Here is a 15,094-nt window from a genome sequence, read left to right on the forward strand (position 1 = left end):
ATGTTTCAAACAAGAATATGGAGATCAGTGTCTTGTTTACATTTTTCCATGAAGAGAAAATTATTTTATTAGGACATCTATTTAGACTAGATCAAGTTGATGATCTTGTTTGAAAGATAAAGTTGGCCTACTTTGAACATTAAATTTCTAGATAGCAGATTGTTGCAGTTTTGAGAAGAAACAAGAAATATATTCTTTTTTTTATTACTACTGCCCTGGTTTAAATATCTTGAAGCTTCTTATGTATGCAATGCACTGATGTGGTAAAGGACCCCAGAAACAAAAGAAAGCAAAGAGAAAAGGTGACCTACTAGGACCCCAATTTAGTCTCTTATTGGATGGAGGAAGCTGATTGAGTTAGTTTATAGGGTGATAAATCACTATTTATCTTCGAGGAATTATCCAGTGAGCCCCACATGGTTTTACTCTTATGATTTTTTTTTTTATATTCCTCAATTGATATGAAATTAAATATATTTATCAATAATCTCCAATAAAGAAGCTTAGTCAAGACATAGTAAGTTATTATTTATTTTCATTCGCACAAGTAAGCTGGCTCACGAGGAATTGTCTCTGGGTTGGATCATGATTTTGCCCCTTTAGGATGGAGATCAATAGATGCCTTTATCAAAATAATCACATGGTGACATGACATCGTATCAATTTGATGTTGTAGCTTTGCTTCATACTTATCACTATTCTAAGTTCAATTTGGAAGGGTTTGATTGCAAAATTATTGTATTCGTTTGACGGAATGTTTCACATGTTGTAAGTTAGTTATTATAAGTTTATGATTATTGTAAGTTATTCGATCTAGGTTTTATTATTATGAATCAAAGTTAAGGTTTATTTTAATCTTTATTATTTTGGTTATGGACCATTTAGGTTTTTATGGTTTACTTATGTATAAAATAACTTTTATATTTTTAAAAAACGTAGCATATAAGTTCTCCCGTCAAGTCTGAGTTAACATATATTAAAGTTTGTTTACGTGATATACTGACTCATAATAAACTATTAATATAATAACACATATAATTTAAATTTAAAAAAAGGTTAAGATCATTTTAGATTCTATCGTTTTGACTATAGACTACTTAAGCCCTTATAGTTTATTTATATTTATAATAATCTTTATATTTTTAAAAATATAGCATATAAGTTTCTTTTGTCAAGTTTGAATTAACAAATTTTGGAGTCTGCTTATGTGATATGCTGGCTCACAATAAATCATTAATATAATGATACATGTAACTTAAATTAAAAAAAAATTAAGACCATCATAAATTGTGGGAGGAGGCATCATTGTGAAAGCAACCACCAATAGCAACACCGAGCTACTATTGCTTAGTAGGGCATTGTACACATACAATTTCTTCCGTATTGATGATGACCTCAGGAGCTTCTAGTCATATCTTAGATGGATGTGTATTGACCAGTTCGAGCTAGGTACGTAGTGGTCTCCTAGTACCTCTTCCTCCTCTTAGGTGTCTTTGTCTCCACCGCCTCCCACTCCATCCTCTCTTGCACCCTCACTCATCGTGCCTATGATGTGATGGTCCATCTCTCTCTTACCTTCGCCTCTCCGCCTTCATCCACTACTATGGTCTCTGTCGCTTCCTTTTCCTCGATAAGATGGATCTTAATCCTTTTTTTATTTAAATTATATATATCATTATATTAATAATTTATTATGAGTTAGTATGTCATATAATGATATTCTAACGTCTGTTAACTTAGACTTAACGAGAGGGGCTTACATACTACGTTTTTGAAAATATATGGGTTATCTTAGGCACTAGTAAATTATACAGGCTTAAGTGATCCATAGTCAAAACCACTAGAGCTAAAATGGACATTAATCTTTTTTTAAACTTAAATTATATGTATCATTATATTAATGATTTATTATAAGTCAACATATCATGTAAGCATATTCTAACGTTTGAAAACTCAAATTCGACGGAAGGGATTTATATGTTATGTTTTAAAAAATGTAAGAGTTATTCTAAATACAAGTAAACCATAAGAGTTTAAGTAGTTCATGAACAAAATCACAGGGCCAAAATGGACTTTAACCCTATGATATATATTGTAAGTTTTAGATTAGCATGAAAAACAAATATATATTGTTGTAAATTATAGAGTAAAATATATTGAACAATTTTTTTTTACATGTAAGTGTAAACGATTAAATTGATGCACAAAATAAGACATAATAGTGTGCAACTTTTGACGAATAATTTTTATAAAATAAACTTAAATCGAAAAATATACTTTGATCATCGACAAATACCTTTGGGAAATTCTAAATTTTTTAAAAGATAATTTAGATAGATAAAATTCTGATTTCTTTCTCTTATTCCTTTACTTTGACATATCAACTCTCATAGGCTCAATATGGATTCATTAAGCTTTGTGAATCACAGAGTTCAATAATTTTTCCTCAGCCTTTCTATATTTACCGGAAACTTTATATGCACAGTGTTTCTCCTACGTCTTCTCTCCCCTTTCCCCCTTTAAGATATATTTTCTAAAGATTTCTTTCCATATTTAATTTTTTTTTCCTCCAAAAAAATTTATTTTCTAATCAATTTTATTAGCATTAGGAATTCAAAATACTTACTAACCCTAATAATATCATGCTAACAATTTGTGTTGGATGGTGGCCTTTCAAGATGCCTCAGTTACGTTATACCGGCAATATGGCCATGTTTGGTAACCGTAGCAGGCGAGAAGGATCACATAAGAAGCTGGACCGGTTTATTCGTTTCCTTCACCTCTCTTTCCTTCCTTCTCATGCTCCTCCTCCTCCTCCTCCTCCTCCTCCATCGAAGATGAGACGACAATTGGGACAAGCTCACTCTCCGGCCGCCCTCCTTGCAGCCCTCTTCTGCCTCCGTATCCTCCCCGCCCTCGCGGCCGCCGCTGACTTGGGCAACCTCGAACCACCAAGTGCACCGACCCTAGAACCACTCCTCGCAGTGACGGAGCGAAGCGGGAGGGTCGTGACGGTGAGGAAGGACGGCACCGGAGACTTCCGAACGATCACGGACGCCGTCAAAAGCATCCCATCCGGCAACACCGCCCGCACCGTCATCAAGATCGGCCCGGGGGTCTACCGGGAGAAGATCCTCGTCGACCGGTCCAGGCCGTACGTCACGTTCTACGGCCAACCCGGTGCGATGCCGACGATATCGTTCGACGGCACGGCTGCGAGGTACGGGACGGCGAACAGCGCCACCGTCGCCGTGGAGTCCAGCTACTTCGTCGCGAGCAACGTGATCTTCGAGGTAGGCGGTCTTGAGAGACCGAAGCAGTCGCAGTAGGGTTTTCACAGGCATAGAACTAACTGACCTGCTCTGATGCGTCTCGCGGCGTTGAAGAACACGGCACCGATGCCAAGCGACGGAGTGCAGGGAGCTCAAGCGGTGGCGATGAGGATATCGGGGGACATGGCAGCCTTCTACAACTGCAAGTTCTACGGATACCAAGACACGCTTTGCGATGACACCGGCAGGCATTTCTTCAAGAACTGCTTCATTAGGGGAACAGTCGACTTCATCTTTGGCAATGGCAGATCCATCTACCAGGTTCTATACTCCCTTCTGCTTCCTCTCTGTTGCACACTTAATGGCTGAACAAGAATCCATATTACATGCACAGGAAAAAAAGAAGCATATATGGAATCTATATGTATGTGTAAATTTAATCCCTTTTGTAAAGTAGATTAATAATTTAGTTTGCTGAGATCAATTATTTGATTTTTTGATTAATTATAGTATTCTTTCTAGTAAAAGAGGTTTTTTCTGTGTTGCATGGAGAAGAATGAATGACACAAAATATTTATATATATATCAATTAACTTTTAGAGTAAAGGATAATAATATAGTGTGATGTTGTGATATTGGATTGCAAGTGATAGGTCTCATGTTTGAATCCACAAATGAGAGTAACTATAATTTAATATAACAATTTTTTTAAAAGATTGATTAATTAATTTTTGGAATTGATTAATTATAGTATTTCATCTAATTTAAAGTTGAAGCCTAATTAATGTGTCATTAACAAAATTAGAAGAATGCCAAATCAATGCTCTTAGGTTACTCTGACATACTTTACTTTAGTAGGTTCCAAACACTGAGTAAAATTAATGCACTTATGGATTTTTAAGGCACATTTATGGCTAAATTAATCAAACTAACATCAAACATGGGTTTAATTGAGTGTATTTAGATTTCTCTTGTATACAAACATTCCAATACTCCATCCACTACAATGGGTAGTAATGTGCTTCTCTTTTTCCAATTTATTAAACACTTTTAGCTTTGGTCTAATGCCAATAAGCCAAAAAAGATAAGTGCAATAAAACAAAATCAAATCAAAAATAAAATAAACAATGAGATGGTTGCTTATATATATATATATATATATATATATATATATATATATATATAAAGAAACATTTTCGGTGATAGAAACTTCCATCTAATCAACAAATCTTACAGAACTGTGAAATCGAATCAGTGGCAGATAATGTCGCCTACATTACAGCACAAGCGAGATCTAATCCATCAGATAAGAGTGGCTTCTCCTTCATCCACTGCAACATCACAGGCACCGGGAACGCATTCCTGAGCCGGGCATGGCGAGAGATGTCGAGGGTGGTCTTCTCCTACACCCACATGGGCCGCCTCATCGACCCCAGAGGCTGGGACAACAAGGGCGTCGCCGGCCGCAACAGGTATCGCCACCCATCTCTTCCCTTGATCTCCCTCCCTGCACGTGAATCCCACCCAGTCTTGGGCCTTTCTTCCCTGAGCTGTGAGCCAGCACTTAATCTTGAACCACCAGGACGGTGTACTTTGGCGAGTACAAGTGCTTGGGACCTGGGGCTGTTACCGATGGGCGTGTGAACTATGCCAGATTACTCAATGATAAGCAGGCAAGGCCATTCCTCACCATGGACTTCATCCAAGCACAATCATGGCTTCTTCCTCCCCCTGCAGTCTAGGTGCTCAGCATGTCATCTCCTTCTCCTCTTTGCGCCATGTTTGGTCGCTTCTTCCTGTTCTATTTGGAGACCATGCGATTTGGTTGCAAGACCATGCGATTTGGAGAATAAAAGGATTCCAAAAGCGTACTAGTAGTAGTCATCACAAAAGCAGCTTTTCAAGCATTTGCATTTCCAATCAATCATCACATGATTCACAGTACCATTTTCCGAAAACTATGTTGGGGGGGGGATTACACAGCTTAATCCCAGCAACTCCCCTGAAATCCAAGGAAGGGGGAAACATGTTTCAGAGCTCTCCTTAAGCTTAGCACATACCACCAAGTGGAAGTTCTATCAATCCCTATGAATGCTGTAGCTGACTAAGAACAATCCCAAGCGCTCTCAGTCCTCGAGCCCTGTTGGATTTCCTTCTGCAATGACAGAGAGCAGTTCGAACAAACCTCAACGTTCACAGTGATTCATTCATGCATAGCACTTGAAGGAAGACAAAGCCTGAGCTTTCTTACCGTCATCGATGAGGCCCTTGCCGTGCCGGTCCATGCACTGGAGGATGTACTTGAACGTCTCGATCTCGCAAGGGATGGTGAGTCCGCCCTTGTGATCGAAGCCGAACTCCTTCTCAGCCTTCTCCAGTAGCAGCCTGAACACCGGCAGGCTGAAGTAACTCGTCGGAATCACAAACCTCCTCTGCTCTGGTCCTACGTACACTGGGCAGCACCCCTTGGGGACATCCGGCGGCGCCTCCGGGCTCTGGCAGCACTCCTCGTCGGAGTCACACTGGACGCACACGTCCTTTAGGCGGCTGCTGACGGTCGGGGGGATCCCGGACGCCCTGTGCCGGTCCTCTTTTGGCCCGAGGGCGATGGACTGCCATTTCTGAAGGATCTCTCGCAGTCTCACAATCTGCCAGATACTAGTCACCTTCCCAGCTTCCTCACCCATGGCTGCAAGTCCCAAACCAGTGATGGTCGGACTCAGAACGCCAAGTGATGATGGATTTCAGTGGCCTTAAGCATTCATAGCTCTGACCCGAGACAGAAAGAGCAACATAGAGATCATAAGGTATTTCTAGAACAAATTACAAGATCATACGACCTACCATAAGAAGATGATACAGAGGGGAAGATTCTAATCAACAACAAGGTTTGGTTTCTACTGCTGATGACAGAAGATTCACTACAGACTACTCTTCTGGATCCAGGAATAAGTAGACATCTAGTGACTCACGTTACAGCAGGGATCTGAAGACAGGATCATGGATTGTACTAACATGAATCTTGTAAAGATTCTGAGACACAGCAAGATTTCATCTCTCAGAAACCATCTTCAGATCTTCTGTCATAGCAGATTGTGATGCAACATGTGAATTCTTCTTACAAACATTCCAGTTCCTGGTAAGTTATTCGGATTTAGGCATCTAAATATAATATCTGGAACAAAAAAAAACTGGTGAATAACATTAGATCGGATTGTTAGAGCTCCTAAAACAATATTATGTGCTTCAGTTCCTGTATTGCTGGGTTACAGCAACAAATCTGCAATACTTCCTGCAATTTATGCTTCACATATCAAAAATTAATTCAGGTCTTGAAGGATTGTAACTTGAGTCTACTTTGATGCATCAACAACCTGAAGTGTACAACATCTTATACAGAAAAAAGAATCCAGAAACCTTTACCACCTATTCCATCATGAGAGCTGGCATTGAAATGGAAATAAGGAGAACAATACTTCCTTTACCATTGATAGATTTGGGCATAAGAATAACAATGGTTAATTACTTTCGAAGATATCTTGATCAACCTACAGTTAACTTAAATTAATCTTGCATAAATTCCAAAAACTTACAATTCATTGCAAACTACATTCCAGAGCAAGGAGATCAAATTACAACAAATATATATATATATATATATACATAAGCAAGCAAATTTTTTGCTGTTATTACCTTAAGAGGCATTAGAGATGGCAAGATAATTGCATGCAGAGAGGAGAAGCTGCCATTGTGAATGAGGAGACGAGTGGGTTTGAGACGAAGACAGACAAAGAACACCTTGTAGGGAGCAAGAACACACCTTGTAGTAAAGGTAAGGTCACCCAATGACGAATTTATCCCTATATTTTGCTTTATTCTCTCATCTCTCCCTAACACAAGTGATATCCACCGAGGGCAACATGGGAAGATGAAAATTGACCACGCAGACCCGGTCAACGCTGCAGACGTCAACCTCGATTGCGCCGATCTTGAAGCGCCGAAAGGAAGGCTTTCTTGGGGGAGGGCCTCGCTGGTGTCCGTCGATGTCGCTGCCAACGGCTGAGATCGGTTTGATCAGAATTGATCCCTTTCTCCTTTCCGTGATCGAACGTGACAACGTCAAAAGCGTAGTTTGGAGAGCGTGATCGCATTGATTGATGCATCCAATCTCTCTTTCTTTTTCCTTTTTTTTCTCTATTTATTCTTAAAGATAAAAGATGGATAGAGTGTGAATCATGAGAGGAGGAAATTAAAGTTATGATAGGGATAATATAATAGTAATAAGAGTTATTTATGACTCACTATGCTTTGATTTCGTTGGAAACGAAAGGAGATGAAGAAATAGTCTCACATCCGTGAAATTATAATGAGTCTGAATCACAATGACGATGATGAAAATTTATGTACTCGTTTTACATCATAAGCTGGGACGAAACTATGTAAAGCCTATGATCCTATGAACTATAAGACCTCACTGAGGTATGGGCCTGATCTGAACTATATCCAGAATCAAACTAAGCAGTAGGTTATGATCATGTAGAGGAGTGTGCTGGAAGCCCAACTGCACAAGGCAGTACCAACTGAGTTTTATGGCATAGTTCTGATCCTTACTATGCTTTGCTCAAGCAGTCTGTTTTGAGGTAAAAGGAAAGGGATGGCACAGTGCACAAGGCAGAATCACAGATGAGCTGTTTTCATGAGTTGACCTTATTTACCAGTCTTGTTGCATTGAGATCTTCCAGTGGACTGAACCAGCACAGTGTAGAAGGGGTTGCTGTCTTCATGATCCATTTTCTTTCGAATGTCTGCAAAGGCAAAATAAGTAGTTTGCAGGATATGCTAGCAGAAAAGAAGCATGATTGTTCATTTGCAAGCTTCCAGGTGAATTAAAATGATTTGAGTACTGAAATCTTGGAAATAGCCTCCTCCAAGCAGACTTTGACAGAATGCTGTGAGGTGGTGATTAGAAGAATGATTTAAGCTGAGGAATTGGTTGTGTATCTTACAAGAAGCTGCCTTCAGAAAAAGATGAAAACCTTTGAACTGGACATCAGAAAGAACTGAGGAATGACTTGTTACATACTCTGAGAAATCACTAGAAAAGGATTACATACCTACTGCACCATTCTGATTTAGAATGTGGCCACATCTTGTTGGAGCTTCCAGGAAAGGTGCTCTCAGGGATCATGTGGTCTAGACTTTAGAGGACTGTCATGTTCCATGGTCCACACAATAGGTAGTCAGTCTGTAATGGCTTTGGTGGATGAACAGGGGCTGAACAATTCCAAGGTGGTGGTACAGATCCAAATGCTTGGTGCTAAGAGCCTCTGATGTTGACTGACTCTTTTCAACAAGGACATGAGAATGTATGTATACTATTTTCCATCTAAATGAAGTCTTTCTCAGTCTTCTCCTCCTTCCATCACTTGTGCCATGAGATCTCAGACTCAGTGAATTTGAAGATAGCACTCATACTTGGGTCCACAAGGCAATTCATGAGCAACCACTCATGCTTGTGAAAGCTTTTAATGTTGTGTAAGAATTCAATTCTCTCTAATTGTTACAGAGAACTGGTCCACCAGTTCTCTGTAGAAGATTAAGATGATCCTAACTATTACAGTCTCACTGGACCATATTGATGAAGCTAAATGAATCCACTTCTGATGGACCTACTTCACCTAACATTCCATGATTAGCAGCATGGCTGGAGGCTTCAACTCAAATTCAGCATATTTGTCTTTGATTAACATCATTGTTTGGCTATTTGTGACACACTTCAGAGGCTCTAATGCAAACAAAAAGTTGAAAGAGTATTAGATTCCAAGTTGAGGTACAGATAGATAACTTGAATATATCTGAGCATGGAAACTGTTGTAAAGGAATGCATGACAAGCTCAGATCTGCATTTCTTGTGTTACTGTCATTTCATGAATTCAATTATTCTGGCATAAACTATGGAGTAACCAACAAGAATACTAGCACTTATAATAATTTTTTTATGTTCATGGCAGCACTTATGATACTAGAAAGACATGTTCACTTTTTGCTGTATAGGAACTGCAGGGTAAACAGAAGCCACTCAGATAATAGTGTCAAGATCATTAACATGGGACAAATGAGAAGCAATCAGATAAGTTTGAAGATAACATGAAAATTGTGTCAATTCAAACTTATCCACTGTGGCAGACAATCATTTATAATTTCTTCTCTACCTTTTTTCTGTATGTTTGAAACCTTATGATAAATAAATAATTTTTTTTTTTTAAATAAACAATGATGTTCTTATTATCAACAGCTAAATGTCATATGAACTAAGTTGATTGATATCTTTGGTACTTATTGGATAAGGTTTAGATTTAAAGTCTTCAACAATAAATTTTATTTACAATCATATATTTTGAGAGAGAAAATTATAAAAAAAAAAAAGATTACTTTAGTGACATGTGGATTAGCCACTGAAGTAAAGTTGTCTATTTCTTTATCTTGACTCTAAAAGATGAAGTCCAGCAAAGAAGGTTGTGTGGTCCTCCTAACATCTAAACTTGAGCTTAATAGTCATACTTACTGAAACATAGCTGCCACAATAATTAATCATGTATTACCATTATTCAAGAATTCTTTAAAGCCTAGTCAAATACTAATTACTCCCTCTGAAGTGTGGCTAATACTCCTTTGCATTTAGCTTTCCCATGTCACATATTGGCTAACTGATCTCTTTTAATTGGATCATATCTCATAAGGGCTTGCAATGGATGAGATGGAAGTCAGATTTATCCCAAAAGATGAACTAGATCAGTATCCATTAGCCAATATCATTAATCCAATTTTAATGGTTATACATGAAACTAAAGGTATAAAAAATTAATTTTATTATTTATTTTCCAATCCTTTTGAATACATCTGATGCCCAGAACTAAAAATCATTCAAGTGGAAGAATGAGAGTTAATTTGTCATGAACAACAGAAATTTTTATTTAATTTTATGTTCATGTTTTTTCCATCACAGAAAAGATGTTGTTGATGTGTGTAGTGATGCTAATCAATTCAAAGAGTAAGACTCATCCCCATAGTGTTTGATTGCAAGTTTTGGCATTCCAAACTCATAAATACATGATAGTCTCAACCATCTCTGGCATTATCTCCACTCACAATGCCTTCAACCAAGAGCAACCACTGACAGGAATGGATACCTAACCCTGACTCTTGGATTGGTGCAGAAAATAGGGTGATGAAGATGGTGACATGTTTAGGTCATTGCCTCCCAATAATGCACTCTTTTTTTTATTTATCATCATTGGAAGGTTTCTGGTGATATTTCCCTCCATGAAAACCTAATGCTGCCTTTTGACTATTTCTTTATGGATCATGTAACTTTTTATCTGCTTTGGAAAGTTCACTTGAAATGGATTGGATGGTCATCATGGAAGACAAAGATGGGTGGAAAAGTCATACAAGTATACAACCCTAATTGCTTTGTTTGAGGGCGGCTAATTGCATGAATGATCCACTTTGTTAATCTAATTGAGTGTTTCTACTTTAAAGTTCATCCTTTTTTTTTTTCCTCCTAATGATAAGAGGTTTAACACAATAAATTTACGGTTTAAAAAATTATTTACATCCTAATTTTTTTAAAAAATAAGTAATAAAAATTTGATCTAACGTACGATCGATTTAGTTATCGACCGTCCAAGTTTTTACCGACTAACATAAGCTAGCTTTCTTGAAAAAAATTTTAGAATGAGATTTCAAATATCCCATTTTTGTTAAGTGAGTCGGATTCATTACTATAATAATCTATTCTAAAATAACTTATCGAAAAATTATTTAGAATAATGTGATTTATCTTCTTTTTTAATTTAATAAAAAAATCAAATGGTAGAGAGGAAATGGTAGCACAACTTTCTTGATTTGATTAGGTATATTTTTTATTAAGGTGTCTACTAAAAAATTGTATTCTATTTAATTATTTATATTAAATTAGCAAAATTAGATACCATGTCATTCATTTGCACCTAAAACATCATCGCCTATCATATACGTGTAGCGATCACATCATATACGTGTTTTGATCAAGCTAAAAAACACGTAGCTAAGTCAAATCACACATGGTCAAATATATATATATATATATATAATAATTATTTCCACAAAATCCAAAAACCCGTTTCCCTCTATAAATGCGCACACTCTCGACCTTTGCTGATGCCTTCCATGAATCGATAATTCATGGTAACAAACCGAGACAGTGTTTGTAACAGTTGCTAAGAGCAATAATAACGACAGTAGTGATAATAACGGACTCGGAGAGGGGAAAGAGGAAGAATGAGTCTTCTCCACCACCTGTGGGACGACACCGTCGCCGGGCCGCCACCGGACACCGGCCTCGGCAAGCTCCGGAAGTCCTCCTCCTTCTCCCCTTCCTCACTCTCTGCTGCCGCCGCAGCAGCAGCAGCAGCTCCCGTCGCTCTTCAGGTCACTCGGAGCATCACCATCCTCCGGGGCAGCGCCTCCGCCGCACCGCCCTCACCGACGTCTTCTGCCGCCTCGTCGCCTCGGGGCCCGTGGAGCGCCCTTGATTCCCCTCTTTCCCGTGAGTCTGCCGCCTAACCCTGTGGGGCAAGGAGAATTCCGAAAAAGATCCGTCTTTTTTTTACCTGTTTGTTTCCTCCTGCAGCTCCGACGCCGAGGGGAGACTGGAAGAGGCTCCGGAGGAAGCCGACGCCGGTGGCCGAGGGGGTCGAGACTGCCGAGCCGAGAAGCCCCACCGTCTATGACTGGTTCGTCCTGTTCATTAATCTCCCTCTTTTCTCTTCTTTTCTTCTCCATATTAATTAATTAATTAATTAATTAAAATTATATATGTATGTATATATATTTATTTTGTGCATCCAAACAATGATCTTCTTGCGTTAATTTGATATGCTAATTACTGCGTGTAGGGTGGCCATAAGTTCCCTGGATAGATGAGAGTGAGATGTAGAGAAAACTCTTTTCTGTTCTTCTCCATATCAACTAATTAAAAATCAGAGATGGCACATGATATATGTGTGTAAGCAGATGATGATGTTCTTGCATTAATTTGTCTTATTTGTTGTGATATAAACTGCATGAAGGATGAGATGGAGGAAAGACCCCTCTTTTCTTTTCTTCTCAGTATCAACTAATTAACAACAAATAAATCCCTTTTTTCCTTCAAAGATGGCACCTGTAATATGGGTGTGTGTGTGTGTGTGTGTGTGCAACCAAAAGGATGATCTTCTTGGATTAATTTGGTTTTAATTGCTAAGTACTGCATGTGGGGTGGTGACAAGTTCTTTGGACAGTTGAGATGGAGGAAAAGATCTTTTCTTTCTTTGCCTTATCATATAGGTCTTAATTGTTGTGTAAAATACTGCATGTAGGATGGTGATAACCTGTCTGGAATTTCTTTTTTATTTTTTTTCTATATCATGTAATCAAGAATAAAAATACCTTTCTTCGTTCTTCATGATGGCTATGCATATTGTGTATGCATCCAAATGATAATATTCTTGCATTAATTTGGTTTTAATTGTTCTATTAATTACTGCATGTAGGGTGGTGATAAGTTCTCTGGACAGTTGAAACTCATATAGAGAAAAAAAAAAAAGAGGAAAAATGTTGAGCTGAAACAGCAAAATATGAAGAAGATGCAGTAAGTGAAGATTATATCTTTTGCTAGCATGTATGCAGATTTTTTGTAACTACAATAAAGTTGGAAGTGGATGTAGAACAAGAGAGGAAGAGAGAAAAAGAGAGAGAAAGGGGGTGTCTGAGAACTTGGAGGTGTGAAAAGAAACCCAAGCAGGGTGCAATCAGTTTGTAATGAATGGAGTCTTGGTATGTGGATGTGATGATGGATAATGCAGTGCATGTTATCAGAGCTGTTGTGCTTGAAATCACTGTTTGCTCCATGATTAGAATTCCTGTATCAAGATAGTCCAGTATAATTTTTTTATGTAGCTTAGCAATATCAGCTGGTAGTGAGAGCTCCACAATCTTTAATTACTGAAAAGAAAAGTATTCTTCTTCTTATTTTTAGTGTCAGATGGTGTGTATTGAGAGAGAAATGAGATCTTAAGCATTTACTAACTGTAGTTGGTCTAGATTTGGAGACCTCTTTTTAGTATCAAATTTAAGGATGGACTGAAGTCTCCAAAGAACAGAGAGCAGTAGTGCTATGTAGATGATGCCAGTGAGTGCTTAGAGGTGGATGTATAAGCCATATGGAGGTATATATTTTTGCTTGATACATTTGGCTTGAATAGAAATGCATAGTAAGCAAGATCTACCTTTCACATTATATATAATTGTTAACCCAAAATATACAAGGGAAAATAAAATTCAAAAGACTGCAGTTATCTGTAATCTGATCAATTCTCTGGAATAAGAAGCTGCTTTCAGATCTTGTTCTCAGCTTGAAATAAACACTATTTTTTTCTCAAAAATAAAAACAAGAACTAATAACAGTAGCAAACAGATTAAACTGAACTCCCAGGTTCTTTTGTCACAATCTGCCAGTTCTAATTGTCTGCATACAAAGGTTGTACCATTTATGATTGATTCACTGATCTCTCTAATCTAGTTTGCCCACACTGATTGCTTGGCTAAGAAGCATGATAGGATCCCATTGCCAGCATGACCATGGATTGATCAAAAGGGGTATTAAATTCCTGTTTACACTTGGTCCAAAAAGGTCTGACTGCCAATGAAATTTTGTAATCATCCACTCCTTGGATGAACAATTGTCCTAAGTCTACACTCATCTGGTCTAATCACAATATGAATTGGTGAGTTGAGACAATGCAAAGAAATCTTGTGTCGTTCAATTTGTGAGAAATATTCTATTGGGAAGATTGTTCCTTGTAAAGGGTAGTGTTTTAAGTGTAAGATTTACTTAGTTTTAAAAAAAATCTTTAAAAGAAGAAAGTCTTAAGGGATTGTTAATCTTCACTGGTCGGTATCGATTGAACATCTGTCAAGATGATTGAATCATTATAATTTGATTTACATCTTTATTAATTATTAATTATTTGTGCTTCTTATCTTTATTTATGTATATATTTATCATTGTCTCTAATTATTCTCTTGATCAAAATTTTGAAGCTTTGACAAGCACTAATTCACTTTCTCTCAGTATTAGTATATGCTTCTTTCCTCAGTTAACATTTCAAAGTTTATTAAATTTATAGAAGCTAATTCACTTTCCTTCTTAGTATCAGTAAAATCATAAAAATTGATATCACATTGATTATCTCATTTGAGAGTAATACGAGAAATAATAACATTTTTTAATAATCAAGAGGGTTATTTTTTCACACTCGTGTTCAATAAAAATGAATTACACATATTAAAAAACTAGAATGAAAATTTTTATATTTTTTTGTGGATTATGATTTATGAAATATTATTGAATTTGATTTCCAAAAATCTCCTAAGATCTTAAATAAATAAAATGATATACAATAATATATTTTTTTAAAAAAATATTAAAGTGATTTATTGTATTTTTATAGTCTGTGACACCGCACATCATATTTTTCATACAATCACTCACGAATGTACAAATAAATTTTTTAAAAAATTAGGATTGATCTTTCAATATGTAGCTATATATTTTTTAAAATAAGTCAAACAAATCCATGGGTGGCATTGTGTTAGGATCGAGAGCACTAAGAGGGGGGGGTGAATTAGTGCAGCGGAAATCTTACAGCGATTAAAAACCAAAAGCTGCGTTCGTTCAAAAACTGTTATGATGCAAAAGCAAATTCTCAGTTTGTATCTAAGTGCAGTTTGCGTCTAAG

General features: G+C 37.3%; 3 protein-coding genes across 7 annotated transcripts; 2 read left to right on the forward strand and 1 right to left on the reverse strand.

The window, feature by feature from the left end:
- Positions 1-2,568: 2,568 nt before the first annotated feature.
- On the forward strand, positions 2,569-5,014 carry LOC135638426 (putative pectinesterase 63). Its single transcript, XM_065151540.1, has 4 exons — positions 2,569-3,293; positions 3,387-3,636; positions 4,528-4,744; positions 4,855-5,014. Exons 1-4 carry the CDS (start codon positions 2,643-2,645, stop codon positions 5,012-5,014), a joined length of 1,278 nt encoding a protein of 425 aa, XP_065007612.1. The 5' UTR covers positions 2,569-2,642.
- A 142-nt stretch (positions 5,015-5,156) lies between these two features.
- LOC135638266 (protein SMALL AUXIN UP-REGULATED RNA 12-like) lies at positions 5,157-7,089 on the reverse strand. Of its 4 annotated transcripts, XM_065151325.1 has the most exons (4): positions 6,966-7,077; positions 6,245-6,408; positions 5,524-6,041; positions 5,157-5,427 (listed from the first exon to the last, which is right to left on the reverse strand). In XM_065151325.1, exons 3-4 carry the CDS (start codon positions 5,957-5,959, stop codon positions 5,399-5,401), a joined length of 465 nt encoding a protein of 154 aa, XP_065007397.1. In that variant the 5' UTR covers positions 5,960-6,041; positions 6,245-6,408; positions 6,966-7,077; the 3' UTR covers positions 5,157-5,398. The 4 variants fall into 4 exon arrangements, with proteins under 4 accessions (XP_065007397.1, XP_065007396.1, XP_065007395.1 ...); XM_065151324.1 differs by lacking the exon at positions 6,245-6,408 and having other exon boundaries at positions 6,966-7,089; XM_065151323.1 differs by having other exon boundaries at positions 5,524-6,408.
- Positions 7,090-11,466: 4,377 nt separating this feature from the next.
- LOC103985534 (dormancy-associated protein homolog 3) lies at positions 11,467-13,173 on the forward strand. 2 transcript variants are annotated; one of them, XM_065150107.1, is made up of 3 exons: positions 11,467-11,862; positions 11,947-12,049; positions 12,212-12,759. In XM_065150107.1, exons 1-3 carry the CDS (start codon positions 11,595-11,597, stop codon positions 12,237-12,239), a joined length of 399 nt encoding a protein of 132 aa, XP_065006179.1. In that variant the 5' UTR covers positions 11,467-11,594; the 3' UTR covers positions 12,240-12,759. The 2 variants fall into 2 exon arrangements, with proteins under 2 accessions (XP_065006179.1, XP_009401533.2); XM_009403258.3 differs by lacking the exon at positions 12,212-12,759 and adding an exon at positions 12,848-13,173 and having other exon boundaries at positions 11,468-11,862.
- Positions 13,174-15,094: the final 1,921 nt, after the last annotated feature.

The sequence above is a fragment of the Musa acuminata genome, chromosome BXJ3-5 (assembly GCF_036884655.1).
Source record: "Musa acuminata AAA Group cultivar baxijiao chromosome BXJ3-5, Cavendish_Baxijiao_AAA, whole genome shotgun sequence".
NCBI classification, from domain to species: domain Eukaryota; kingdom Viridiplantae; phylum Streptophyta; class Magnoliopsida; order Zingiberales; family Musaceae; genus Musa; species Musa acuminata.

Excerpts from the sequence above, each read along its gene's own strand:
- LOC103985534 (XM_065150107.1), top strand. The coding sequence starts at position 11,595 with ATGAGTCTTCTCCACCACCTGTGGGACGACACCGTCGCCGGGCCGCCA. Across the intron at positions 11,863-11,946 it reads CCTTGATTCCCCTCTTTCCC|CTCCGACGCCGAGGGGAGAC; the intron begins GTGAGTCTGCCG and ends TTCCTCCTGCAG. Across the intron at positions 12,050-12,211 it reads AGCCCCACCGTCTATGACTG|GGTGGCCATAAGTTCCCTGG; the intron begins GTTCGTCCTGTT and ends TACTGCGTGTAG.
- LOC135638426 (XM_065151540.1), top strand. The coding sequence starts at position 2,643 with ATGCTAACAATTTGTGTTGGATGGTGGCCTTTCAAGATGCCTCAGTTA. Across the intron at positions 3,294-3,386 it reads CGAGCAACGTGATCTTCGAG|AACACGGCACCGATGCCAAG; the intron begins GTAGGCGGTCTT and ends GCGGCGTTGAAG. Across the intron at positions 4,745-4,854 it reads GGCGTCGCCGGCCGCAACAG|GACGGTGTACTTTGGCGAGT; the intron begins GTATCGCCACCC and ends TTGAACCACCAG.
- LOC135638266 (XM_065151324.1), bottom strand. The coding sequence starts at position 5,959 with ATGGGTGAGGAAGCTGGGAAGGTGACTAGTATCTGGCAGATTGTGAGA. Across the intron at positions 5,428-5,523 it reads CAAGGGCCTCATCGATGACG|AAGGAAATCCAACAGGGCTC; the intron begins GTAAGAAAGCTC and ends CTGTCATTGCAG.